The sequence below is a fragment of the Saxophila tyrrhenica genome (genome assembly GCF_035928015.1).
Source record: "Saxophila tyrrhenica strain CCFEE 5935 chromosome Unknown scaffold_11, whole genome shotgun sequence".
Classification (NCBI taxonomy): Eukaryota; Fungi; Ascomycota; class Dothideomycetes; order Mycosphaerellales; family Extremaceae; genus Saxophila; species Saxophila tyrrhenica.
Window position 1 is genome coordinate 310,742 of NW_027041743.1, and position 26,988 is coordinate 337,729.

The window sequence follows — 26,988 nt, forward strand, 5'->3', positions numbered from 1 at the left end:
TTGTTGGTTCTCGCTGGCTTCCTGGATGAGACTTGTTGGTTCTCGCCGATCTTCCTGGATGAGACTCGTTGGTTCTCGCCGGCTTCCTGGGTGAGACTCGTTAGTTCTCGCGGGTCTCCCTGGATGGGAGATTCGTTGGTTCTCGCCGGTCTTCCTGGATGGGAGATTCGTTGGTTCTCGCCGGTCCCTCCTTGATCCAGCGGCCTTGCTGGCGCTCAAGTCACAACGACCGACTCGACGCATCTTCAGCAAGTCTTCTCAACAGGCCGTCCTGATTCCTCCTCGTGGTATCCTTGCTGGAGCTCGGCATCAGTAAACTGGTTCGAGCTTCAACAGCAACGGCTCCACAGTGTGCCGGGGTTGCATCTCTGTTGCGTCGGCAACTTCGTTAGGATCACATATCGTGCCTTCTGAGAGTCCTCGCAAAAGTTCAATCACCGGCCAGATTCGTAGTGCGCACCACTTCGCCGCGGTCGCTTTGTGGTCCGCGATTCTGACGACTCTTCAACCGGAGGAGTCTTTCCGCAGGCTCGTCCGAAGTACGTGCCGCACGACCACTCTCTCCACGCTTTGGGCCGCAAGCCGTCGACAGTGGAACGGGCCAACTAGGGCAGGGTGAGCAAAGTGAGGGATCTTCTCACAGATAGTGACGATTCGCCGACGCCGACGCGAGTGATCTGGTCGTTTTGGCCGCAACTTCGTCTCATAGAAGACTGCCAGATGGAACGGTTGGCCCCTTTCACTGTCTGTTGCTTGAGCGAGGGACAGTGAAAGCGGCCCACCTCACACCTAGCAGTCTTCTCCGAGATCCAAACGTTCCTGAAAGGGCCACATCACTATCATCGGCAAGCTGTCCTGGTCTGCGAGAAGGTCCATTTCACACAGCTCACTCTGAACTAGTTGGCCCCTTTTACTGTTCGCGGCTTAAGCCTCAGACAGTGAAAGCGGCCCAGCGGGCATGTCTGGCAGCCTTCTCCCAAAACCAGACAGCCCGAAAAGGCTACATCACTCCCTTCGGCGGGCTCCTCGTGTGTGAGAAGATTCATCAGACGGCTCGCTCTGGCCCGGTTGGCCTCTTTCACTGTCCATTGCTTGCAGCCTTTATATGTGGGACGCGGCATTGAACCATGTGTCTCTTCGACAACTCACAAGATATAGTCAACGGACATCTGCACCAACGTGAGGAAGGAATGCTGTTGCATGTGAATGTTGTGAAAGTGGATTCCAGGCTCTTGGAACGGCCCTCCATGCCTCAGCCCTCAGGCATGTGCGCTAGCCGCAAACGGCACGTGGCGTTTGAGCGTTTCGTTCCCAGTGACTTCAAACGTTTTGATTCAGGTTCCTCCGACTTCACACGATTGCCTACGCCTAGATGCCACGATAAAGAGCACGTCTTCTCGTTCCTTACTGACACCTGCATTCTTTAGTGCTCGACAACCTTACCCATCGTTTGACCGGCGTCGGCAGGATATGCAAGGTACCCGATAGCCTTCTCGTGCATTGCATGAAACCGGAAGCATGTTCGCCTCGAAACATGCCAAACCCAACTCTAAGAAGCCGACGGTGCGCCGTGAGACCGTCATGGTGCCGCTGAACAAGCCGTCGACTTCGAAACGGCCTTCCAAACCAACGCCACAGCGGCCGAGCGCGCCCGCGCCTTCGGATCGCTTCAAGCTTCCACCGCAGGCCGGCGCAAAGGCTGCTACTCGTCCATTGAAGAAGGCGCAGGCTCCGGTGCAGAAGGCGAAGGAGGTGAGCAGGGGCATCAAGCGGAAGAGCGCGACGCCGGACCGCATTCAGTTCAGCAGCGACGAGGAGAGTGACAGCGATGATGGTTCCGGCACCAGCGACTCTGATGCGGTCTCCCGTAAGCGTATCAAGAGCAGCGTGAGCTCGGTGGAGAGCAGTGGGCCAAGCAGGAGCTTGGTGCGCGAGGTTGCTTATGGGGAGAAGGCGGAGGAGGTGCAGTGTCTGCAGGGTGCCGATGCGACGTCAGGCGTGCATGAGGCAAAGTTCAAGAATCCATGGGATTCGGAGAGCTTCGAGACCGTGGAGCTACAGTACCCGAGCAACACCGCGCGCGAGAAGTTTGAGCTCAAATGGCCGAAGAACGAGAAGGACGACTACAAGCCGATGGAGGATATCAGCGAGACCGTCAAAGCGATCTGCGATTTCTACCTCCCAGCGGAATTGCGTCAGAAGCACGGCAGCGCGGAATTCGACCGGAAGTTCAAGAAGGCCTGGCGCAACGAGAGCATCCCGGAGTTCATCAGCGTGGTCAACGACTTCAACACCATGCTCCGGCCGTACATCGACGACGGGACCGTGCGGCGCGAACTCGCCAGCAAGCGCAGCCTCCCTCTCGACACCATCAAACGCATCCTAGACCAGATCTACGCTCGCACGGTCTCCCCCAAAGTCGAAACCCTCCGAGCCTACCAGAACGGCAGTGACAACGTCTACGGCGAACTCCTGCCCCGCTTCTGCAGCACCATCTTCGCCAAGACCAACCTCAACAAGTCCCACACCTTCGTCGACATCGGTTCCGGCGTCGGCAACGTCGTTCTCCAAGCCGCGCTCGAAGTCGGCTGCGACAGCTGGGGCATCGAGATGATGCCAAACCCCTGCGACCTCGGCGAGCTCCAGGCTAAAGAGTTCCCCGGCCGCACTCATCTTTGGGGTCTGGACGTCGGCAAAGTCAAGCTGATCCGCGGCGACATCACCAAGAACACCGAAATCAGCCCCGTCCTCCAGCGCGCCGACCTCGTGCTCGTCAACAACCAGGCATTCACCCCGCAGCTCAACGACACCCTGCTTTCCATCTTCCTGGACCTAAAAGATGGCTGCAAAGTCGCGAGTCTTAAGCCGTTCGTGCCCGAAGGCCACAAGCTGAGTGCGCGCAACCAGAACTCCCTGACAAACCAGTTCTCGCATCAACTGAAGCTCGAATACTTCTCTGAATCCGTGAGCTGGACGAATCAGATGGGCACCTGGTACATCGCGACCAAAGGGTCAAGTGCGCTGCAGAGCTACACCAAGTAGATCAAAGAGCGCTAGGGTGAAGCTCAGAAGACGATGTCCGGGGAGATGAAGCGCAGAAACGCTATCGGTGGATTTGAGGCAGCTGTGTTCACTGAGTTTGTTGGCTTGGATGGTTGGTTATGGGCTTGGTTCTGTAACCCGTGAATTTTTGGTGGGCATGCTTGGATTACTGGTGTTTGTCTGGCATTATGCATTGATGGATTGCATGGATTGATACCCGAACATTGGTTAGATAGGACATGAGTAGAGAGGACGTTGGCATGATAGACGATGATGTAGGATAGTGCGACTGTATTCCGTCGTTCATGTGAGACCAATGAACCCATATCATCTCAATCAGAGAGCTACGCTTCTTCAGCTCTCCACTCTTTGCACGCTGTCTTGGAAAAGACGTCGACACTGTAGGAGGTAGGACGTCTAGTGGGATCCTTTCCGAAGCACGAGGATGGCATGTGGCAAAACGTCATGATTGCATCCCGCTCACCAGCGAACGCACCACTTTCGGCGGCCAGCAAAGCTTCCTCTCTCCCAGACAATCACATGGTACACGCAAGCCGGAATCTTTGACGATTCGGCGACGAGCAGATCACAATCGTCGGATATTATCAATCGGCGAGCGTCCCTCCGAGCAGTCGGCGACTTCTCCCATAGCACAACCCAATCAGGAAGGAACACTACGACGGCCGGAGTCCCTTACAACTGAGATAATTCCGAGCTACTCTTCAGTTTCAGCTATACTTAAGCACTGGAGATTGCCTTCGGACTACTCTGAGAGATCCTCATTTTCAACAACCTTTACCACGTAATCCTCATACCACAACTCGAAAACATGGACTCCCAACCAACAACCCACGGCGCCCCGGGCGAACCAACCTCAACCAAAGAAAAAGTCCTGCACACCGGCGCCAGCATGCTCCAGAGCTTCGACCCGCCCAAACAACTCTGCGCCCACCTGCACGCCTTCCACACCTACGCCAGCAACCCCGGCGGCGCCGCAGTAGAAGCGAACCACTACTGCGCCCATCTCAACGAGGACGTCCGGCAATGCATCATCTACGACAGCCCAGGACCCAATGCTCGCTTGATCGGGATCGAGTATCTGATCAAGCCGCACCTGTACGAAGCCCTGGAGCCCGAGGAGCGGAAACTATGGCACTCGCATGTTTTTGAAGTGAAGAGCGGTATGCTGGTCATGCCGAATCCACCTGGTGTGCCGGACGTGGCGTGGGAGCCGGCGGAGACGGAGGAGATGAACGCGGTGGTGGAGTTATATGGGAAGGTTTACCATTTGTGGCAGGTAGATAAGGGGCACAAGTTGCCGCTGGGGGCGCCTGAGCTGATGACGAGCTTTACCGGGGAGAGTCAGCTGGATTTGGAGAAAGTGGTGAAGGATCGGGATGAGAAGTTGGGGCTGGATACGAAGCATAAGAAGGAGATTCGGGAGGGAATCAAGGAGCCGAGCGTGCATCAGGATGCTGATAGTGCGTGGAAGAAGTGAGGTGAAGGTGTGCGGTGAACGGTGCAGCGCTGGATCGACTCGACCAAGACATCGCTGCGGAAATTGCATGAGAGTTTAGCTGGCAGCTCTCCACTCGCAGTGAGCTGGGACAGGATTTCAGACTCTTGGAAGTGTAATTCAGTGATATATATCAGAAATTGTGGAATGTCTTCTCCACGACAATTCTATCCCCAGCGACCGAAGCCAAGGTAGACAGGTCGTAAAGAACCACACGAGCCTCGATGGAGGCCGTGCAGGTGCTTTCGCTCTCGCATACCGCTGTCCACACCCGCTCATCCTGGAGGTTTGGAGATGGCGGGCTCTAGCATATTTCGGTGCGTTTTTGTAGGATCTGAAAGGGGCGATGGGAAGAGGAAGGAATGGGAGAAGGAGTATGCTGAGTTCCTTTTCCGTCTCGTTAAGAAGACGCAGTGCGTACTGTACCATGTGCCGCTCGCTTCCACGAAAAATATGGAAGATGTACCGTCCAGGTAGGCTGTGGTCATGCCTCATGGCCCTCCCGCAGCGTGTCCAGGTAGACTATGTCTTCAGCCAGGGGCGATGACAGTGGCCTTGTACGAACGGAACGCAGCACGCGTCAAGCTGCTGTGCGATGTACATGTACTCTTGGAAAGGTCCAGAATGGATGTGATGTCGTGCGAGAAGTTTTCGTCCTCGAAAGAAGCTTCAAGTTAGCGCCTCGGGATATGCCGGATGTCAAAATAGCCAATAGCGACGTCAGGTCAACCTGACCGTGAGATGAACGCCAATGCTCGAAGAACATGAGGTATGGTCTGGCATCCTCCTTCCTAGCAATCTTGAAAACAATGTACCGAGTGTCCTCGCGGCCGTTCTAAGGTATCATGTCTGTAGAGCTGTAGCTTGTGACACCTGAGCAGACTCCACTACCAGCCACCGGGAGCCAGCAAAGGTTTGGCGACTTCTCGAGCTGAAAGAGCGATGCAGCCTGACCTTATACCACCTGACTGAAGGTTCTTGACTGAAGTAATACAGACAGGTATGCCGGAGTGACCATCCCTCCTACACTGGGAACTTTTAGCAGTCCCTTCGACTCCTCATCAAGAGCATGCTACGCCCTTCCGACACCATGATATGGCTAGTCCTTGCAACCATCTTTGGGACGACAGCAGCCAAGCTACACCCAGCAGATCCAAGTCAAAACATAACATGGCCATACCACACATACGAGACCGTTAAATTCCAGCCTCCTTGGCTCAACATAACCCACCACACCGCCCCAAGCGAAGGCTACCTCTTCTTCGCCCCTGACGGCGCGACAGAGACTCAACTCGCTCCCGTGATCATGGACATGTCCGGAGAACTCATCTGGAATGGACCGATGGAGCACGCTTTCAATTTCGGCGTCTACGAGTACGGCGGCGAGCCGGTGCTGGGATGGTGGAACGGCACGCTGTTCCCCGAGCCTGTTGGTCGAGGTAATGGAGTGATCTACCTCTACAACAACAAGTACGAGCAGATTGAGAAGGTCACTCTAGAAGGTAACTTCTTAAAACTTGAGCCCGGCGCCACCTTCGTATTCAACATCGACGTCCACGAGCTGCTCATCACTCCCAACGACACGATCGTCGTCACAGCGAACAATGTCACCCAGGCCGACTTAACTTCCGTCGGTGGCCCTACAGACGGCTGGGTAGTCGACGGGCTGGTCTACGACATCGACATCGCAACAAACGAGGTGCTCTTCCGCTGGAGTCCGCTCGAGCATCTCGATCAGATCCCTTTCAACGCCTCGCTTTACACTCTCGGCACCGAAGGCTATACTGGAACGAGCCAGAGCACAGCTTGGGGCTACTTCCACATCAACGCCGCCGAGCCGTACGAAGGTGGCTACATCATCAGCTCCCGCTTTCTCTGCAACGCAATTGCTATAGATGGGTCTGAGGGACACGTGAAGTGGCGCCTATCTGGCCGAGAAGGCGGAGACTTCAACCTCGTGGGCAGTGATGCGACGGCTGGATTCTGCTATCAGCACGATATCCGCACGGTCGATGTGCGGGACTCTGGCGTAACGCTACGGATGCACGACAATCACAACTCACCTTTCGAAAATGGAACGGTCCCGGCGTCGGGCAAAGTGAGTGATGTCGACTTTGGGACGAAGGACGCACAGCTTGTTCAACGATACTTCAACCACTCCGGGCCGATCTTTCCTACCGCTCAAGGCAACATGCAGCCTCTGTCCAATGGCAATGTCTTCGTCGGCCACGGCTGGATTCCGGTTATGGAGGAGTTCTCATCTTCTGGCGAGACCCTCACAACCGTCCAGTTCGGAGCCGCAGAGTCGAGACCAGGCGGTGGGTACTTCAGCGAAGAAGCACCCACGCTGAGCTATCGATCCTTCAAGCAGCAGTGGGTGGGTTGTCCAGCGGCTAAACCAGACGTGGTTGCGAAGGCCTCAAAGAACGGTTCAAAGGTCTTCGTTAGCTGGAATGGCGCCACAGATGTTGTGGCATGGGAGATATTTGCCGGGAGTTTAAAGTCGAAGATGCACTGCGTTGCGACTGTGCGCAAGTGCGGCTTTGAAACGGAGGGTAACATTGACGACGACACGGCTTACGTGCAGGTGAGGCCGGTCTTGAAGAAAAGCTCATCTTGTGATGCCCTTGATTCGGAGATTGTTTCTGTATCATAGTGACCTCGTACCAATAAGTGTTCATGTTCTGGCACTGACTCCTTCAATCTTTCTCTTCCTCACAGCCATCACCTTCCCCCCTCTCCCGGGCCCTCTTCCGATCAATCCATCGCCTGAACACCGGTACCAACAAACTCGCAGCTACCAACTGCAACCCCTGATAAACCACAATCGGAATCTGCACCTTGCTTTGCATCCCCAGCTCCATCCCATCCCAGATCGTCGAACTAATCGGCACGCCCATCACAATGCCCTTCGCAGGCACACACATACACACCGCCACCACATCCTCCCGTTCCAACCACAATATCGCCGTGAAAATTGTGATCCCGAAGAAGACAAGCCAGAGCGCAATGGAGATGAAGACGATAAACACCATGTTGCTGCCTGGAACGAGGGAGAAAGAGGACGTAGCGAAGGCTTGGTCGTAGGTTGCCCAGAGGAGGACGAGGAGGGCGATGGAGCCGATTTTGTTCAGCTTCCAATCCACGAAGATACGTTTGCAGAGGGTGGGAAAGAAATGCCGCACGACTTGTCCAACGACGAGAGGAAGGTATATCGACAAGCCAAGCTGCTTCAGGACTCTCCGGTAGATCTCGCCCCATGCACTGGACCCCGACGTCGCTGGCAGGCTGTCGTTGTACCAGGCGTTTGTGCTGGTGTACATCACCACTAAGGCAGGCGTGATAAAAACTCCAATCAAATTACCAACTGTCGTCTGCACGACCGTCAGAGCCGTGTTCCCGTGGGCCTGCCGTGTCATAACCACATTGCTCGAGATTGTCGTCGCGACGCACGAGAAAAAGATCAACCCCACCAGCAAACCCGGGTCCATGAAATCGTGATCCGTTGCAACCGCTTCCACCAGCCCAAATACAACAGCAGAGGTCATGAGGAAGCTGAGCGTTTGAGTGTAAAGGAGGAGTTTCCAGCGCGCGTAGTTCTGGAGCAGCACCTTGGTGTCCAAGGTGGCCCCGGTGATGAAGAAGATGAGGGTGAGGCAGGTGCTAAAGCACAGATGGGTAAAAGGGTCAGCAAGTGTCTCTGAACTGCGGATAGCGGGCATAGGGTCTCAGAGCGCGGCAGAATGTTTCGATCGTGTCTCAGAGAACCCTTTTACCCATCAGTACTTACTAGGAGGTGATGGTGCGTTTGAGTTCCTGTTGGGAGAGGGGGACTTGGATTTGGCTGGCGACGACGATGAGCAGGGCGAGGGCGAGGAGGAACCACTGTTCTGCGATTAAGGATAGGTAGCGGCGGAGCCTGGATGGCTTGACGTTGGTTTGGTTCATGCCATTTGTATTTGTGCTGGAATGCGCATTGTGCGAGTCGTTTGAATCTCCCGCGCCGGTCTTGTCGGGGTCAGTGGTACCCTCGTCATGGTCGCTGGATGCCTTCGCAGAACTCTGCTTAATGGACATGCCATCCTCGACGTGTTTCTCAGGCCAGCTTGTCATGACGGTGAGATGGGCTTGTCTGTGCCGACGACATTTTCGTGGTCTATCCAGGATTCATCGGCGAGACCACTTTTCACTCCATTCAGACATAACAGAGAAGCGTTGGGAAGAGATGTACTGATCGTCGAGAGATGATGTCAAGCATACTTCGTCAAAGCGGGAATTGCGGCTGCACGGCCAACACCACGCGGTGTGCAGTTTGGAACGCATACAGTAACATGACAAGAAAAAGAAAGGTGGAAGCAAGATATTTCAAACACAGCTTTAACATTCCCGCACTACAAACACGCAGTTACTTAGGAAAACCCTCTTCTCACACCCGGGTCTTGCCAACGAAGGTCAACAAGCCCATGTATTAGATAGGCCAGCAGACAGTACGCTGCTCGCCGGTTTTTGCGGTGCGAGAAGAAGCATGCCCGATAACAAAAAACGCAACAAGTGGTATCATGCAATCAGTAAGGCGCACGCAGCCCCAGATGTTCAGTGTTCCGATCCATCCAATCCCGCCCGTCGCTTTTTTCCTGATAGTGGTATCTGCAATCATGAGGTTGGGGGTATCATCTCGTCGCTCGTGAAGTGCAAACGCCTCCGCATCGAAACAGTGGGCGAACTCAGCTTGATGATGGTGCATCAAACTATTGGTAGCTGTAGCCCTGCTGGCCGCCGTACCCTTGCTGGCCGCCATACCCCTGCTGGCCGCCGTACCCTTGCTGGCCGTAGCCTTGCTGACCGGTGCTGCCGTTGCTGGGGTCCTTGACGCCGCCCTCGGTGACATTGTGAGGCTTGCGCTGCGGCCTGGAGGGGACAAGGCCAGAAGACTCCCTGGACGAGCCGATGCTGAAGACGGGGGACTCCCACTTGTCGCCCTTGTCGGCAAGCTGCTTGTACTCGGTCGCCTTGGTAGAGATGCCACCTGGCAGCGAAATGTTCTTGAAGATCGAATCTTGCTGGGTGATTGCGACGTTGACCTTCTTGTCGGCTGCACTCTCCTTCGCCTGGGACTCCTTCTGGTCCTTGGACTTCTGGATCTCCTTCTGCCAGGCGTTGAAGTAACGCTGGTAGATGTTCGCCTTCTGCTCTGGGTCGTTGGTAGCCTTGGCCGACTCTTGGGCACGGTCAGACTCCTGCTTGACACGGAAGAGGAAGGCGTCCATGGTGGAGAACTGGTCGCGGATCTGCTTCTCGACCACCTTCTGGATGACCGGGCGAATAACCTTGAACATGAGCGGCTTGAACAGGCCGAACAGGATCTTGTGGTTGGACTGCTTCATCTTGATGTCCATGTTTTTGATGTCGACGGTGACCGAGTTGATCTTGAAGAAGTGCGACCTGTCAGACTGGTCGGCAGTCTCCATGCCCACCTTGAAGCTCAGGCCGGTGCCGCCAAGGAAGATGTCCATGACACCCTTGTCGGTGATGCTTGGGAAGCCCTCCTTCTTCTTGACGTAGAAGGCGACGTCGCGCAGGTCCATCTGGACGCCGGACACGGACAGCATGACCTTGTTCTTGTTCTTGCTATGGTTACCCTTGCGTCCCCACTTCCAGTAGTTGTCGCTGCCGAACTCCATCATGTTGGGTGCGAGATTGTCACCCTCGATGCAGAGGTTCTCGACAACAGCGTCGACCATGTTGTCGGAGTACTCGATGCGTGGGATGGGGACGTAACGGATGTTCTCGAAGAACGCCGGCAGGAGCACCTCGGTCAAGTCCTTGATCAAGTGAGGCTTGAAGCTCGGCTTGCCATCCTGGTCGTTGCCCAGATCCTGGAACAACTTCTCCACGGAGCGGGCGAAGGCCTGGTTCTCCTTGTCCTCGTCGAACTGGTGGCCGATGAACTTGAACTCATCGAGGATGCGGTCGGTGTGGTTCCTGTAGCGCTCACGCAGCAAGAAGTGGCCCTGGTCGTACAGACGGTTCCATTCCTCGTTGGAGGCATCCTCGAGGATGTAGCCCTGCTCCTGGAGGCAGCGGCGGATGTAGCGGTCCATCTGCTTGAACCAGTTCTTCAACTCGGGATCGCGGTTGGCATCTTCGTAGATCTGGTTGATCGAGTCGAAGAGGTCATCGAAGGAGGTGCTGTTGGCGAAGCGCTCAAGCAGTTCCTTGAGATCAGTCAGCATTGGCCGACTCTTTTGAAAGAGATCTAGAAAAGAAAACGCACCCTCAGGTCAGTCTCTGCATTCTTGAGGGAATCCTGGTCATGGGCACCTTTGGCGGTGGAGGAGCCGTCCTTGGCTAGGGTCTTGCCATGGCCACTGTACTCCTCGGCGAGACGGAGAAGAGTGTCAATGGCTTGCTGGTCTGCGCACGAGGTCAGCATGAGTTCGCGGGTGCACGATGACGAGATAGGGGGTAAAGAAGAAACATACAGTCGGAGTGGTTCTGAATCTCGACCACCATCTTCTTAAGGCGAAAGATGGTCTGCTCGCGGCGATCCTTGGGCATCTTATTCTTGAAATAGTTGTTGGTACGCTCACGGTACGCACGCATCTTCTCCTTCTGCTCGTCGTCGAAGCGGCTGGACATGTTGTTCTTGAAGTTCTGCGCGCCGGTCTTCGCACCGGTCTTCGGGTCGACGCCGGTGGCAGCGCCATCCTGCTTCTCCCGAGCAGTCATGGCGGCAGTGTCGGTGGGGTCGCGCGAGCCCTGTGGGTTGGACTGCTGAGCAGCGTCACCTCCAGCGCTCGCCGCGGCATCCTTGACGTCCTTCTTGCCGACGGGCATCCGGTTCTGGGCATCGGCCTTCATCTGCTGGAAGTCAGGCTTCTCGTGCCAGGTGTTGTCCTCGGCTGGGCGGTCGATCTGCGAGAGCTGGTCGTCGGAGGGGTTAACATTATTCGCAGCCTTCTGGGCAGCGTCGCCGGCCATATCGCGGAGCAGCACAGAGGCATCGCTGACTGCTGGCTGTTAGCTGTGAAGTCACGTGCAAGGTGGGGCCACAACTTACGAAGCTTGCGGAACTGGCCATTGGTGATGAGAAGAGTGCCGAGGGTGCGGAGGCCCTCGACGGCCTCCTGGCCGTGCTGCTTGGCGGTGTCCTTTTCGATGGGGAGACCAGGCTTCTGCACGTTGTTGTGGCCGATGGCCTGGGTCTGCCAGATGAAGTCCTGGAGCAGGTTGCCGTCGTTCTTGGTGAGAAGCATGACCTTGGTCTTCTCGATGACATCCTTGAGATCGGCAATCAGGTGCTGGCCTTCAGGCGAGAGCTTCTTGGACGGGGTGTTGAGGCCCTTCCACTCGAGCGCGGTGTTCATCGCCACATCGATTTGCTTGTTCTGTGAGGTGTTGTTAGTGACTGCACGTGAGCGCGTTCTGTTCTCATGCTCACCGAAGGCACTTTGCCTTGTGCGAATGCTGTGAAACTTGATGTTAGCAAATTGCGGCACAATGGGCGGTGGCGCGTGGGTGAAACGCGCCATGGGGAGCGACGAACCTGCGTAGATGCCATAGAGCTGGAGCTTCGTGTTGATGTCCTTCTCCTTGATCTTCTGGTTGGTCGGCACATTGACCGAAGTGGACGCCATCGCTGCGGTGGTGAGCAGGTGGTCGCGTGTTGTGGTGTGTTGATGGAGGTGGGAGGGGACACAACAACAGCAGCGCTAGCAAGCAAAGAACGGCGCTGCAATGGGTATCTCTAAGCAAGGAGGGATAGAGCAGCGGAGTGCTCGCGGAGTATGAGGATGTGAAATGGAGGATGGGTGGTGTGTGTTTGTGTTGTGTGTGTGCAATGACGGAGAGAGTGAGGAGGAGCGAGGTTTTGTGGAAAGCAAGCTGCAGCAGCCAGCGGGCACAAGCCACTTGCCTTGGCGCACAGACTCCACGCATGACGTTGGCCCTCGAGACCTTGACCACGCTCCATTGGGCGCTCTTTCTCCTCGCAATCTGATTCAAACGAGTTTTGCCATCAGCCACACGGTAACTAATGGCTGGCTCTCTTCACCACCCTTTCTTCTACTATCGATGTTATCACGCTACGGGAGACAGGCAAGACGGGCTCTACAGCAGGCGCATTCTCGACAACGACGACGACGCGGCATCGAGATCACCACGGATGATTTTCTGCGCTATGTCAACTATCTCCAGTCTCCACTCCCCTCGCTCCCGCGCTCACGCTGCTAGCCCTTGGCGATCCCAATGTCCTCAGATCTGGCGGCGGGAGTTGCCAGTTCGACGGCGCTGTTGTGGCACTTTTCCTTCTCTCCTTCTCATTCTCCCCATCTCGTATGCTATTCTGGTGCAGAGCAATCTCCCGTTGTACGGCGCGATGGCGTTTTACCCACGTTGTCGCCGTGGAAACAGACCGCGAAACGGCACAGACGATGCGGTGTGGCGCTAAGAAATTGGATCCGAGTTCGTGGGAGAGTCTGAGCTTGAGCCTGGGTGATCGACGCAAGGCACGCCCAGCGCCGCCTGACGACATCCTACAGCTGCTTCTGGCCGCGTGTAGCATCATCGTGCTCGCGAAAAGAGGCGGTCTTGCAGGCTTTTCGCTCGCTTGCCAGGTACCGTCTTCACCGTACCCAACTACTTCTGCCCTGATCCCGCCCGTTCGAGGATAGGCGCGGCTTTTCATCTCTCCTTCAGGCCGCTCTAGCCACAGGCGTGGCCGATCTGTGAGGCGTTGAGAGGCAAGGATTCGAGCAAGGATGTCTGCGGTGTCTGCGGTGTCTCCGTGGGCTTCGAGGTTGTCGTGCGATACAGTCCAGACCTTGTCCAAATAATGTAGGAAGCAAACTAAAACAACCATGTTGTTCTACCTTCGTGGGCGCACTGCCCTGGCATATCATGGTGGAAACACCCAGCGGTACTGCGTTCTCGTTGAAAGACCTAGGAGGTGCCTAGGAGACCATGCAACCCCGAGCTCCCTTCCCTGCTTCTGGCCGATGAATGTATGTGAACTCTACGCCGCTGCTCAACAAGAGTCTCACAACTTCATCAAAGCTACCAAGAGAGACCCCAAGTACTTGCAATGTCGTTCAAGGAGTTGGATTGTCCTCGTTCACTTCTTTGACACACCGATACCGCAGCATCGTGGACTGGAGCGCCTCCAGAAGCTCACCGCTCCTTCTAACCAAACACACTCTCCTAGGCCATCAAGCTCAATTCCAGGTTTAAGGGAAAGAACTCTAATAAGAGCTCGAAGCCTCTGGCGATGCTCTGCTCTGTTTTACAATTCTGCTGCCACCACGTCAATGCCAACATCAACACATCGCCTCATACTAGCTCTCGAAAGCCGCATATCGCGAATGCATTATCATGGGCTTCTCGCAGACTTCAAAGTCCTGCGGGCTACGGAAACGCTGAAATCCATCTCTTACAAGGTGGCTACGCAGACGCCTGAGCTGAGTAGAAATCTATCACGGCGCGGTTGGTTCGGGGACATGCAGCCACAGCACTGCACACTGCCCACACCCAAGAAAGGGTTTGTACAGCTCAATGGCGTCCAGATGGCGACCGTAAACATGTCACAGGAGAGCGCGGTGCGGGCTACCGCTCACTGACAGGCGGCCCAGGATTTTATCGACAGGCCAGATTCTGTCCGAGAGATTGGAGCTTGACAGCCTACGTTCACTCTACATGAGCTCTGTGATGGCGAAGAGGGCTGCACTTTGAACATGAGGCTCAACTTCTTGGGGATGGTGATCTGTAGTCGTCCTCACAGTCTTTGAGCTTACCTGTAAGTGTTAGAAAGTAGATTGGACGGCTGGAACTTTGCTTTGTATTCATCGTGGACATGGGCACACGGAGTGATCTTCTGCCGTTGGCTAGGTTACTGCCTAAGATAGCCGATGGCACAAACGACTACCATGAACTACGGATGTCCTAGGAAAAGCTCGCCAGGAGCTGGGTACATTCTACAGACCAACTATAGAACCAAGCAGTGAAACCACTCAGGTTCCGTAATTCCTATTGACGCTCGATATGTCAGCACGCGGCCGTGGTGTCAATCGCTTGAAGCGCAGATGTACTGACCTTCCTGTATCTTGTGCAACCCTCCCGTACTCTCAAGTCCCGGTGCACATCGGACTCTTTCGATGAAGCTCAACTCCAAACGCCTTCGCTGTAGCGGCGCATATGGTCCTGCCCATGCTCGTTTTCATGAACGACAAGAACAGCAGAAGTTGTTTCGCGATAGCAACCGATTGCTTGACCGGCCATGGGTCGTCTTTGAAGCCCCAGCACCTTCAGCTGCGCTAAACTTTCCGCTGGAGGTACGGATTGATGGGCTTCTGGTAGAAGACGCCCCTGAGGCCCCACGGATCGCCTTTCCTCTGTGTTCCCTGTTGCTGTGGCGGCAAGTGTGTCGTTGGCTCCGAGCTTCCTCCTGGCGTTGTGCCCTTGTCGTCAAACATGTCTTCATCTTCGACGACGTACTTTGGTGAAAGGGCAGCCCGCTTAGTCGCAGAGGGTGGTGGCGCAAGCAGGTCGACCTCATCCTCTCGCCTGATCTTACTCTCCTCTCTTTGCTCCCTCTTCCGCTGCCTCTTAGCCTCCCGTGCAAGCATTTCTTGCTCGTCGTGCTCCTTCATGTTGTCCTCCTGCATGATGAGGAATTTCTGGCTGGCGTCCGGCACGTTGAAATGCACGGTAGAAACGTGTAGCTTCAGTTCTTGCTCGGACATGGAGAGAGTGAAGCAACCGGGGTAAAACCAGCAGAGGTATTCATCATGGGTGTTGAGGATTTGTCTTGCGCGGTCGTGGTTGGTGGCGAAGGTAGCGGGGCAGCGGGGGCAGTGTATGATGGCCATGCTGCTTCGGGTGGCGAGGATGCGACGGTGTTGGTGTTCCTGGTAGCAAGGTCTGTTCGACGGTTGTTGGAGGGCTTTCAAGAACTGGATGTATGATGTCGTATTGGACGAGCGGCCGCGAGGTGCATGCCTGGATACCTGGTATGGAAGTGAGAGTAGACTCGCCGCGAAGCATAGTCGTTCCTGAGCCCACGACACAATAGGCAGCCCTGAGACAAAGATTGAGTGACCGTCCGAGATGTTTCAGCGTACGATCCACAGGATGAAGTTATTTTTTGTTGTGGCGTTGGCTTGGAGACCCCTTGACGACACACCCCAAGTAGGCAAAGGAGAAGCCAACTCAAAGAGCTCACATCGCGAGATTGCAATGCGACACGACATGGACATGTCTACCTCCCGCAAGTCGAAAGAGCAACAGTGAAGTTCAATTCGAATGAAGCCTCGGGAGGGACCAGTGCACCACGTCCTTACCAAACCGATCCGGGCTCTATTGGCTGGCTGGATGCTGATATCAGTCGTGGGACCTCTTCTGTAAACATGTGTTCCGTGCTCTCGCTTCAGTCAAATGTTAGGCTGGCAGCTTTCATATGCATGATGAAGTGGACGACGTCACTTCATTCGTGCTCGGCCGGTGAGCTGTTGGTGCTGGCTTGTATGAGAGTGGGTTTGCGAACTCACTTCGCTGGTGGAGCGATGGCTTCATTAATAGATATCAATACGGCAACATATGCCCATCTTGCTTGCTGTGCCCCATCGCCTTCGCCATTGCAGGTCCCCTTGCGTTCGCTGTGTTTTGATGAGCACTTTCGAATCGCCTGCCGTCATTCGTCAGTGCCGTGTCAGCTGGTGGACAGGAATGACATTACTCACGCAGGCTCACGGAGTTCCATGCGCCGCTCACCCACACCCGCGCTCGTGCTGTGTGCCACCACTCAAGGAGGCTTTGTAGCAAGGCTTCCATTCCATCGGATAAGGCTCACTCGCAGGACTTTCTCATCCCTTCAAAGTTGTTTCCATGCCTTTCTCTTCACTCTCTCAGCCGAATACGCCAGCCCTCTTCATGACTCCCTCGAACTCCTCCACCCCTACCGTCCCCACCCCACCTCCCGTCGCCTCCCTCAACATGTCCTTTAACACGTTGTCCGGCACCTCCTCCCTCAACTCCCTGGCTACCCGCCGCAGGTCGTTCAGATTGATCTCTCTCTCCTGTCCCTTCGTAAACAGCTGATATGCTTTCATGACCTCCTCGCTCATGGCCTCCGGATCGTCGTGCTTCGCGCGCAATTTCAGCGCAGCGACAGCGACGAAGTGCTCATAGCTCACCGACCCGCTGTCATCGGGGTCGACAGTTGAGATGATCTCGGTGAGTTCATCTTGTGATGTTGGTGGAGTGTTGAGGGCGATGAGAGCGCGGCGAACATCGGAGGTTGCTATCAAGGACTCCTTTGACGAGAAAGATTGAAAGGAGAAGAGGGCGAAGGCTTCCTGGATCTCGGACTCTTCGTCCGCAGAGAGGTCGTTGTCCTTGGCCAGCTTCGAGCGGCGTTTGGCTGGAGTGGTTGCAGTCTTGGACGACGATCCAGTGGGTTGTTTGCGCTTCGGCGCCATGGTGGATTATGGATAGTGGTGAATGTCACCGTAGCATCGTTGTGGTGTTTGCCTGTCGCGTCGCGAACAAAGGTGACTTGAAGTGAGGTTGTCGAGACGCCAAGACCTGCGAAGATCACCTGGCTCGACTCTTGCCTCCTGAGTACTCACCTTCAACACAGGCTCCGCGACAATGATCCAGCATGAGTCCTGCTATTAGAAGCATCTGAAGCCTTCACATGCCAGACACTGCTTTTAGGTTTAAGCATTGGCACCGCTGATGGTACGCAAGCGGCCTCAGGGGTCACCATTACACAGCAACATCTTAAACTGGTTAATGGATTGGCCAGCGAACAAGTTTCCAATCACGTCGATGAGCGGGTAGGGAGATACAATTTCTCGTGGTGGCCCTCTTCGGACTATTGGAACAACACAAGAACAGCAAGAACATTGACTTTCCTTCACTTTCTTCGCCATACTCGACTACCAATCCACATCATGCTCAACAACAACAGTCCGATCATGACTCTCCCGGCTTATCATCTCCTCCGCCCAGTCAGTCATCGACAGTCCAACCCTAAGCCGCCTTGGTCGCCTGGATACCCAACTCCTTGACGCTGGTCTTCTCAATATTGGCGACGTTGTCGGCGTTTCCGTCGAGCTTCGCAATCTGCTTTCCGTCATGGAGCACCACAGCAGTCACGTTCTCACGGCCTGCAAGCAGCTGGATTTCCGTCACATACACCAGGTCGCTGCCGGCTGCGGTGAGGAGCTCGTAGACATTGTGAGCGGAGCCGTTGGTGGCGATTTGCAAGTCGATGTTCTTTCCGGTCTGGACGTTCGCGAACTGGACGGTGACTTTGTGGGATGCCATTGTGAAGATGGTGTTGGTGCTTGAAGTGCTGGGTAGCGTTGTGTTGCTGGTGATGAGGTTCGGGGAGGCTAATGAGAGGACGAAACGGATGTGAACGTACTCAAGGACGACTTCTTATATGCGAACAGCTGGAGCTGGGTTGCAAATCACCTCGTTCCTATCGTAGGGCTGCTGCACGTCAGCTTCGTCATGGCATAGCTGCGCAAGCACACAATACGAAGTCGGATCCCAGTAACTAAGCAGCCACGACCCAGGAAGCACACGTGTATTGGCTAAGCTTGTGGTACGTGAGAAGATACTCATCGAAAGCTGCAGTGCGGATGCAAAAGCTACTCGCGGTGACCTGATCTGCGTGTCAGCAGCATGCAGATGCCGCAACTCATACGACGCTCTGAGAGCTCAGCTGTCAGACGATGCTGCTGACTTGCCTGCCCCCAGTTTCCTGCCGATGTTGCAAGGCTGCCTACTCCATGGCGCGATCCGGGATTGCCTTGGAGCTGATACAGTGTACAAGGCAACGTGGTGTAGTCACAGCATCTCACAGCCATCTTCGTGCGGCTTCTGTTCCGGATGTCCACGGCAATCCGAGTGCGCTCACTGGAAACATACGACCGAACAATCTCCACGATCATTGCTACAGGCTGTTCACACGCACTGTACGACCAAGAAGGAGGAGCGGGAGTGTAGTTAAATTGAAGGAGTGACTCTGAGAAGTTGTGCCGACCTCGCTGGTCGAAAGTGCCTGCACCACCTGCCTGATACGGCAATGCCTCCTGGGCAGCCACGTCTTCTAGAGCTGTTATAGCCGGATGAATCTCCTCAATTTACCGACATCTTACACGAACAAGGGACTCGACACGCACCTGCGCTGGTGGTTGGAAAAGGGCTATCAAAGATCACGCAATGGACAGCAACCAGTCACAGCCTCCCAACTCGGACTATGACCTTTCCACACCAATAAATTCCGCAACAGGTCTTCGACAAGGCCTCGCCTCATATGGCGACGCACACTTCTCACTCTTCCTCCGGAAAGCTTTCATAAAAGCCGCTGGTTTCGGTGAAGACGCTCTATCACGACCCATCGTTGGAATCATCAACACTTTCTCGGCTTTCAACCCATGCCATGCCAACGTACCGCAACTCATTGAGGCCGCGAAGCGCGGCGTTCAACTCAATGGCGGGCTGGCGATCGAGTTTCCTACCATTAGCTTACATGAGTCTTTCTCAAGTCCGACAAGCATGTATCTCAGAAACTTGATGAGCATGGACACGGAGGAAATGGTTGCTGCTCAGCCGGTTGATGCTGTGATCATGATAGGGGGCTGTGACAAGACGGTGTGTCAGACAACTGACCTCAAGTAGTCGGAATAGAGGTTGACGACTCTTTCTAGGTCCCGGCGCAACTAATGGGTGGTATTTCTGCAAACAAGCCAGTCTTACCTCTTGTCACCGGCCCAATGATGCCCGGCTCGAACAAAGGTACTCGTATAGGCGCTTGCACTGACTGCAGAAACAATTGGGCCGCTTACCGTGCTGGAGAGATCGACATCGAGGAGATCTCGGACATCAACAGCGAGCTTGCGCCTACAGGCGGGACCTGTGGTGTGATGGGAACCGCAAGTACCATGGCTTGCATTGCTGTCGCTCTGGGAATGATGCCTTTCAACAGCGCCACTGCACCAGCCGTCTCCTCAGCACGACTCAGAGTGGCTGAAGCAACTGGTGGAAGAGCTGTCGAGGTGGCGGCTTCGAAGCGGAAACCGCAGGACGTCCTGAGCAAGGAGAGCTTCTTGAATGCCGTCACTGTACTGCAAGCTATCGGTGGCTCGACGAACGCTATCGTCCATCTCATGGCCATTATCAATCGCCATCCAGCCGTTGCTGGCGAAGTCACGCTCCAGACTGTCGACGAGATCGGCCGCAACGTTCCGCTCCTAGTCGACCTCAAGCCAAGTGGCGATAACTACATGACTGATTTCCACAATGCCGGTGGCATGCTCGCGCTGATGCACACCCTCCGCCCGCTCCTGCATCTCAACGCGAAGACTGTGTCTGGCAGGACGATCGGCGAAGAGCTGGATGCCACTCCATTCAAGCCGTTCCCGTACTCTTCTTCCATCATACGTTCGCTTTCGGATCCGCTGTACCCGAAATCTTCGCTCATTGTCCTTCAGGGCAACCTGGCCCCGAATGGCGCTGTAATCAAAGCTTCGGCCTCGAAAGAGAGGCGCCTGCTGTCCCATTCTGGCCCTGCCGTGGTGTTTGAGAATACCGCAGATCTGGCCAAACGAATAGACGACCCCGAGCTACCTGTAACAAAAGACTCAGTCTTGGTCCTGAAAAGCATAGGCCCGGTCGGCAACCCAGGCATGCCAGAAGCAGGCGTGATCCCGATACCTCGAAAGCTGGGAAATCAGGGTGTGAAAGACATGCTCCGCATCTCCGACGGAAGGATGTCTGGAACAGCTGGCGGTACAATCGTCCTCCACGTCTCGCCAGAGTCGGCAGTAGCGGACAGCATCTTCGGAATTGTGGAGAATGGAGATATCATTGGATTGGATGCAGAGAAAAGAGAGCTAATACTTGCGGTGGAGAAGAATGTGATTGAAGAGAGGATTGAGAAAAGAAAAGCGTCGTTGAAGGAGACTGGGTTCGCGCAGGGAAGAAGCACAAAGCCAAAAAGAGGCTATAGAGGCCTATACGAGTCGAGGGTCAACCAGGCGGAGCTTGGGGCAGACTTCGACTTCTTGAGGGCGGACGGCGCAGGAGCGGTGTGATTATGCTGCGGGCATAGGCAGGTTGCAGTCATTCGAGCACGCCTTCTGAGGACCAAAAGTTGATGTGTTACCTCGACATATTCAAGCAACAAAGAAGGCCAGTGTCGTCAGCCAGCCTGAGGTGCTTCTCCGCTATACATTCGAATCCTCGAGCGCCCAATGCTGCGACTGTGTCACCATAGGCCTTACTTCTCCCCATAAATGCGGCCGCTTTCATGTAGACAGGGCCAGCGCGGCTTGTGTCCGTCCACCAGCCAGAAAATGCTTCCATCTCACACCAGATTTAGAAAGCTTCTCAGTAGCCGAGGCAACAGCGACATTGGCATCCGGCCGCACTATTACTCGGACACCCACTCGGCGACATCAACTTTCTTCTTATAACAAAAGTCAAGATACACCGAACAACACCGCAATCATGCCTCCCGTCCTGGCCACCGGCGCATCGCCCCTCAGTGAGTCCTCTCGCCGTCAACCCGGTGCAAACTATGCTGACACAATGTCGAGTTGGCCCTGTCGTCTCACTCTGCGGTTGGACGCTGGTGATGGAAGTGTGGATGTACGCCGTTAGAATCCCAGCACTGAACAAGGGGACAAGCCAGAACAAACTCAAGATACGACCCGAGATGACGATCCAGGAAATGAACTCGGTCATCCCGCATAACGCTCGCTGGAAGGCAGACAAGTGAGTCCAGCCCCAAGCACGACTCGACCATCCGTTGTGTCTAATCGTAGCCAGCTACAACCATCTGCATGAACAACCAACCAAGTTCTACGCCATTCTCGTCGCGTTGATGCAGCTTCAAGCCCATGACAGGCTGACGGTTGGACTGGCTTGGGCCTATGTATGCTTGCGAGTGGTGCATAGCCTTGTCCATGCTATTGCGAACCCGGTAGGTGTCATTTGAAAGCACGTAAGGCGACAATACTGACCAATGTGATCAGATCATGGCGAGGTTCCAGGTGTTTGCGCTCAGCTCGCTCACATTGGCGGCATTGACCGCGAGAGCTGTCCAGCTGTACATGCAGTAAAACCTGGGCTCTGTGACGTTTCGGGCACAGTGGACAGATGGGGATGATGTATCGCCCAGAAGCTAGTGTGGCTACTCGGATTCACTTCATGCTGGCTCTCCAAGACTTCAACTTCCTAACAATCTCGGCTTGACTTTCTGCCTTCGAGTTACATGGTATGCGGTGGACTGTGCTTGTAGCGCATTTCGATGCGCGTCAAGAAGCTGGCCTGGCTGGCTGATATGAACGGGATAACACCCGTTGGGTCAGGAGTAGACTTCGATCCCGGAGATGCGCAGACAGGGACGAAGCTCGCTGTTTTGGTCGGTCGGTCTTGTGCGCCTGTAAGTCGCCCGTCATGACTGCGCATCCACATTGGCTATACTGAATGATTCTAATACTCTCACTGTCCCGAACACCCGGCGACAACATCGCTGCGCTAAGCCTTCAGGACTGCGAAGGATTCACTCAGCGTGCGACTCGGCCCCAAAGCACTCCGCAAAGCGAAACCGACCCAATCTGTTCAATCTTGCGAAGCGTTTACTCACCTGCCTCATGCCAACCATCCTACGGATCATTAACAAGCAAAACATTGTGGCAATAGTGGCAACTGTGTCTCCTTGCCGCTCGTTCGCTCTCGCTTTCTACTGGCCGGAGTGACGGGTCCATGAGATGAGGGCAGATTGGTAAGAACTCTTGGTTGATCTCCGTACTGTGCACGTTCGCTATATTCTAAGTCGTCCGCAACTCAACTCCATCTTCCACTTAATATTTACCATGGAAGATTCGAGACTACCAGTGTTTAAAGCGCTAGAAAGCATGATGGATCTTGAGAGCATCCTCTTCCTTAGTATTTCAATCTTTGTCTTCTGGGTTGTCGTCAGCGGCATCTACAACCTCTACATCAGCCCTCTGCGAAAGATCCCGGGTCCACGCATCAGAGCGCTCAGCAATGTTCCGCGGATATGGGAGATGATGGCTGGACGAGATGGCATTGACCACATCGACTTGCACCGAGTCTACGGCCCAATCGTCCGCACGGGACCAACCACCCTCAGCTTTGCTGGAGGAGCCCAGGCCTAGCACGATATATACGGGCCACGCAAGGGTCATGCCGCACCTCCGGCCAAGGACAAGTTGTTCTACCAACCGCCTTACAACGGCGTGGATTCTATCCTGGGTATCGACGATGAGGCCGCTCACAAACAGGAGCGCAAGATCATGTCTGCCGGCTTCAGCGAAAGATCGTTGCGCGACCAGGAACCGCTACTAAAGAGCTGGGCGACGAAGCTGGGCGGAAAACTTCGTGAGCAAGCGATCGCAGGCAACAAGGCCGATTTGGTAAAGTTCTACAACCTGACGACGTTTGATATAATGGTAAGCTGCTTCTCAAAGACCGGACCTTTCTTAATAAATCGATGTCGCTGAATCGTTCCAGGCCGACCTCACCTTTGGCGAGAGTCTGAACATGCTGGAGAATGAGGAGTACACACCATGGGTGCAGACCATCTTCGCTTGGCTCAGCGCAGTCACCGCTCTTCGTGGCCTTCGTCTGCTTGGGCCAACACCGAGGTTGCTTATCGACCGCATCCTCATGAGACTTCCCGCAGTCAGAAGACTCGACAAGGAACATTGGGAATACTCCACAGCACGAGTGCGAAAGCGTCTGCAACGAGAGCCTGATCATCCAGACCTCTGGAGCCACATATTGCAGAAGAGCGATATCAGTGGCACATCGCTAGAAAGAAATTTCTCGAATGCATCAGTGTTCATGATTGCGGGCACAGAGACCACAGCCACAGCATTGTCGGGAACGACGTATCACCTTCTGCGCAACCCTGCTTATCTCTCCCGACTGAAGGAAGAACTCCGATCACAATTCTTTTCGACTGAGGAGCTCACATTTGAAAGCCTAGCTCGCCTGCCCTACCTCCATGCTGTACTTCAAGAAGGGATGCGGATGTATCCACCAGTGCCAGCCATACTACCACGAATCGTACCAAAAGGCGGTCTTGCGATTTGCGGCGAGTGGGTGCCTGCTGGAACGGTTGTCGGTGTGCACCAGCTGGCAACCTATCGAATGGAAGAGCACTTCTCCAAGCCGGATGAGTTCCATCCCCAGCGCTGGCTGAAGGACCTTGAGTTTGCAAAAGATCAACTCAACGCTCTTGAGCCGTTCTCAGTGGGGCCGCGTGATTGCTTGGGCAAGGTGAGTTCTCCCTGATTTGGATATTGCAATAGAGCCTGAGACTAATCAAATCGATCCCAGAATCTTGCATGGCATGAGATGCGATTACTGCTTGCGACCGTGCTCTTCCAGTTCGACATCCAGCTGTCTGTGGAGAGCGAAAACTGGGCGGAGCAAAGCATCTATACGTTGTGGCAAAAGAAGCCGTTGGTGTGCTCGCTGGAGGCGGCTGCACAATAGATGTCGAAGGGAATCATCTAGGCCGCCTCCTGCCGTTCCAGCTGTTGAGGCCGCCGTTTCCCCGTTCCGCGTCACTAGACTTTCACTCGCGAGTTTCCGCTGTATCATCCGGGGCTCATTGAAACTACCCACCGAAGTTCTCCGAGCTGAGTTTCGGACACACTGCCCACGATCACGTAAAAGCGTATTCCGCAAGCAAGCTCGCGAGCGTATACACGGCCAACGACATCAAACGCCGCTACGGCGTCCAGGGTATGCGGCTCCTACATTCACGAGGTATCAGAACTGATCTTCGACCTGGAGGTCTGCATTCGGGAGTCTTGTCCGATACCGTCATGGTTGTACGCATAGATCGTACCTCCTATGGCAGCCAAGCACAACTTAATGAGCTTGGAGCAAGGCGCAGCAACCACGGTACAGGCTGCGGCGGCGAAATATCTGGAAGTGGAAGTACCTGTTGCGGATCATCTCAAGCCAGGCTGGGGTGTGCGGTGCGGTACGATGCGCTGGAGCCGGGTCATGCGACTTGGGCGTGCGATCGGTCATATGCGGAGGAGTTGTGGGATATCTCTTTCGAAAGGATTGGGTTGACAGGAGCTGATCGGATCCTAGAGCCGGGACCCTGCTAGACATAGACTATCTCGACCTCTGCACCAGTGCTTCCTTCAAAGGCATGCGCATGATGGTCGACGGCGCTTCCCATCGTTCAGGACATGTTCTCGTGATGTCGGAAGTCGGCCTTGCCGTTAAACCAGCTCTTTGCAGGCTCGAAATCGCCTCCTGAAAGGTGTCTGTCCACGAGAGGTCTTGAGATTTAGATTGGAAGCAGTATCGATCTGAGGGATCAGCACAAGTCTGCATATACCGGCACACCGGTTGTAAGACCTAGAACTCGAGGCCCGCCTCCACATGTAAGCGAAGGCCATTCCCTGCGTGACCAACGCCTGTGCATATGACTAAAACATACTGTACCTTAGTAGTACTTGCTATCAAAAGGTACTGTACGTTATCAAGGACTGTTACTTCGCACTGTACGTTTCCAGGATTCGATGGAATTGCGGGAACACCGATACTGCAGCTGAGAGGTTTTCGAAGCTGTTATTGTGACCTGTCGTCCGATCAGGCTTCCCTTGCGCCTGCAATTCTGGACTCTCGATCTGGAAGCACGATAGCACGAGTCAGGCGTCCATTGCAATATCAAACAAAGCGGCTCCAGCAAGATTGACCGATATCGCGGCAACATTCTGAAGGAGGCTGACGGGGACCAGCTGAAATATAAATTGCCAGATCACGAAGGCGCTGCGTGAACAGGGGAAGTATGCATAAGCTTGCTTACTGCTGAGAGGAACCAATGGCCGGACGCCAGCGATAACGACAGCGGACTGAAACAGCAAAGCGCCACTGCCGGCTCCTTGTTGGAATTCTCTTAGCGAAGTCTGCGCTCGTGTCGTGCTTCCGAAGGCCTGACTTCTCACTACCGGTGGGCAAATTGCCTGTTCTGAGATTTCGGCCGGGACGAGGGGGGGCATGGTTCCTCACAGCCTTGCAGCCGTGCAGGTTGTTCGCCTGCAGCATGGGCATGGGTTCAAGGTGGGAGTTGGGGCACTATCAAAGCCTCCGCTGACAGCTTTCTTTTCCTCTCTTCTTGCGTCTGCTTTTGCTATACTTCCAGCGTGGCATCGTGGCGTCTCATTGCGTTCCTGCGTCTGTACATGTGTTTGTCGCAGTAAGAGAAGTGGTGGCGCTGTCCTGATCTTCCGCACCCTCCAACGTCATGCTGGTCAGCTCCACGGCTCGCAGCCTTGCGGCCTTTGTCCTTCTTCTATCACATTGCGGGGCATCACATATCGAGACCTTCTCCGACGCGAACTGTAAAGTCTCTTTGAACGAATGGAATGGGCCAAACGGTTATCCGGACGGAGAATGTACACCATTCACTCGGCAAGGCAACTACACAAGCTTTAAAATCGTAGACCTGGATCCAGGCTGTGCCAGTGAGCTAGACCCCTTTCTCGCCCGGGATGGCGTTAGCTAACCTCACCACAGTCACGCTCTATGGACCTGGTCATAGGAACGGTCCATGCGACCCAGATGCAGCTCCAGGAGCCATTGTTGGGAATGGTGGAAAGTGTTACAACTCCACATGGGGCTACTACAGCCTAGATCTTTGCACGAAGCAACGGACAACGAGGAAGCCGACCACAATACAAACCAGCACGAAGGGCACGTCAAGCTCGACTTCATCCTCACCTCCATCTTCGACTTCATCCACGCCAAGCACGATCTCGACATCTTCAGCGTCGACAGCCCCGACACCAAGCCACACTCACTCTAACGACCAAGGCGACGGGACGAATGTGGGCGCCATCGCAGGAGGCGTCGTTGGCGGCGTAGCGTTCGGCGTCATCGCCGCAGTCGTTGGCATTTTGATGTGCCTGCGGCGTCGAAAAGCGAAGCGTAACCAACTCCCAGAGTACTCCGGAGCACCAGGATCATCCCACGGACTCGCGGACATTGCAACCAAGGAGCTCCCGAGCAACGACTATTTCCACGACCACGACAGTCGACTTGGGAGTCCACGAGGCGCGCCAGGGACGCCGGGAGGGGCCCAGGAGTTGTCGAACGAGGGAATACCTGAGATGGCCAGTTATCCGCTGGTGGAGCTGCCGGATAAGGAGCACCGTGCGGAAATGGGGACGAAGAGTCCGGTTGATCGTAAGGGACATGGAGGGTTATGATGAATATGGATTTTGGGCTCGTGCGTTGGGCGTTCGAGCGATACGAGCGTTGATTTGATCATGTCATGTCATTTATGTAGCATAATGATACCCTGTGGCTGCTCACTTGCGAGGATGTTCTGAGCGATCAAGATAAGTTGCACTCGAAGTCAGATC

The 26,988-nt window shown here is 54.8% G+C and overlaps 13 protein-coding genes across 13 annotated transcripts; 7 read left to right on the plus strand and 6 right to left on the minus strand.

Annotated features, from left to right (window-relative positions):
• Positions 1-1,518: 1,518 nt before the first annotated feature.
• On the plus strand, positions 1,519-3,042 carry DOT1 (Nucleosomal histone H3-Lys79 methylase; the record flags this gene model as incomplete). The annotated part of the gene is made up of 1 exon (XM_064804400.1): positions 1,519-3,042. The coding sequence occupies one exon, from the start codon at positions 1,519-1,521 to the stop codon at positions 3,040-3,042; it is 1,524 nt and encodes a 507-aa protein (XP_064657170.1).
• An 829-nt stretch (positions 3,043-3,871) lies between these two features.
• LTR77_007164 (uncharacterized protein) lies at positions 3,872-4,540 on the plus strand (the record flags this gene model as incomplete). The annotated part of the gene is made up of 1 exon (XM_064804401.1): positions 3,872-4,540. One exon carries the CDS (start codon positions 3,872-3,874, stop codon positions 4,538-4,540), a length of 669 nt encoding a protein of 222 aa, XP_064657171.1.
• Positions 4,541-5,648: 1,108 nt separating this feature from the next.
• Positions 5,649-7,214, plus strand: LTR77_007165 (uncharacterized protein; the record flags this gene model as incomplete). Its single annotated transcript, XM_064804402.1, has 1 exon — positions 5,649-7,214. The coding sequence occupies one exon, from the start codon at positions 5,649-5,651 to the stop codon at positions 7,212-7,214; it is 1,566 nt and encodes a 521-aa protein (XP_064657172.1).
• Positions 7,215-7,257: 43 nt separating this feature from the next.
• Positions 7,258-8,280, minus strand: LTR77_007166 (uncharacterized protein; the record flags this gene model as incomplete). Its single annotated transcript, XM_064804403.1, has 1 exon — positions 7,258-8,280. The coding sequence occupies one exon, from the start codon at positions 8,278-8,280 to the stop codon at positions 7,258-7,260; it is 1,023 nt and encodes a 340-aa protein (XP_064657173.1).
• A 67-nt stretch (positions 8,281-8,347) lies between these two features.
• Positions 8,348-8,671, minus strand: LTR77_007167 (uncharacterized protein; the record flags this gene model as incomplete). The annotated part of the gene is made up of 1 exon (XM_064804404.1): positions 8,348-8,671. One exon carries the CDS (start codon positions 8,669-8,671, stop codon positions 8,348-8,350), a length of 324 nt encoding a protein of 107 aa, XP_064657174.1.
• Positions 8,672-9,306: 635 nt separating this feature from the next.
• LTR77_007168 (uncharacterized protein) lies at positions 9,307-12,195 on the minus strand (the record flags this gene model as incomplete). Its single annotated transcript, XM_064804405.1, has 6 exons — positions 9,307-10,773; positions 10,833-10,972; positions 11,041-11,568; positions 11,619-11,946; positions 12,000-12,025; positions 12,105-12,195. The coding sequence occupies 6 exons, from the start codon at positions 12,193-12,195 to the stop codon at positions 9,307-9,309; spliced, it is 2,580 nt and encodes an 859-aa protein (XP_064657175.1).
• A 2,670-nt stretch (positions 12,196-14,865) lies between these two features.
• LTR77_007169 (uncharacterized protein) lies at positions 14,866-15,801 on the minus strand (the record flags this gene model as incomplete). The annotated part of the gene is made up of 2 exons (XM_064804406.1): positions 14,866-15,558; positions 15,673-15,801. 2 exons carry the CDS (start codon positions 15,799-15,801, stop codon positions 14,866-14,868), a joined length of 822 nt encoding a protein of 273 aa, XP_064657176.1.
• A 654-nt stretch (positions 15,802-16,455) lies between these two features.
• LTR77_007170 (uncharacterized protein) lies at positions 16,456-17,028 on the minus strand (the record flags this gene model as incomplete). The annotated part of the gene is made up of 1 exon (XM_064804407.1): positions 16,456-17,028. One exon carries the CDS (start codon positions 17,026-17,028, stop codon positions 16,456-16,458), a length of 573 nt encoding a protein of 190 aa, XP_064657177.1.
• A 556-nt stretch (positions 17,029-17,584) lies between these two features.
• LTR77_007171 (uncharacterized protein) lies at positions 17,585-18,513 on the minus strand (the record flags this gene model as incomplete). The annotated part of the gene is made up of 2 exons (XM_064804408.1): positions 17,585-17,949; positions 18,267-18,513. 2 exons carry the CDS (start codon positions 18,511-18,513, stop codon positions 17,585-17,587), a joined length of 612 nt encoding a protein of 203 aa, XP_064657178.1.
• Positions 18,514-18,784: 271 nt separating this feature from the next.
• Positions 18,785-20,658, plus strand: LTR77_007172 (uncharacterized protein; the record flags this gene model as incomplete). Its single annotated transcript, XM_064804409.1, has 2 exons — positions 18,785-19,216; positions 19,273-20,658. 2 exons carry the CDS (start codon positions 18,785-18,787, stop codon positions 20,656-20,658), a joined length of 1,818 nt encoding a protein of 605 aa, XP_064657179.1.
• A 415-nt stretch (positions 20,659-21,073) lies between these two features.
• LTR77_007173 (uncharacterized protein) lies at positions 21,074-21,687 on the plus strand (the record flags this gene model as incomplete). The annotated part of the gene is made up of 4 exons (XM_064804410.1): positions 21,074-21,110; positions 21,163-21,340; positions 21,395-21,548; positions 21,601-21,687. The coding sequence occupies 4 exons, from the start codon at positions 21,074-21,076 to the stop codon at positions 21,685-21,687; spliced, it is 456 nt and encodes a 151-aa protein (XP_064657180.1).
• Positions 21,688-22,443: 756 nt separating this feature from the next.
• On the plus strand, positions 22,444-24,094 carry LTR77_007174 (uncharacterized protein; the record flags this gene model as incomplete). The annotated part of the gene is made up of 4 exons (XM_064804411.1): positions 22,444-22,698; positions 22,750-23,043; positions 23,105-23,875; positions 23,936-24,094. The coding sequence occupies 4 exons, from the start codon at positions 22,444-22,446 to the stop codon at positions 24,092-24,094; spliced, it is 1,479 nt and encodes a 492-aa protein (XP_064657181.1).
• A 2,021-nt stretch (positions 24,095-26,115) lies between these two features.
• On the plus strand, positions 26,116-26,832 carry LTR77_007175 (uncharacterized protein; the record flags this gene model as incomplete). Its single annotated transcript, XM_064804412.1, has 1 exon — positions 26,116-26,832. One exon carries the CDS (start codon positions 26,116-26,118, stop codon positions 26,830-26,832), a length of 717 nt encoding a protein of 238 aa, XP_064657182.1.
• Positions 26,833-26,988: the final 156 nt, after the last annotated feature.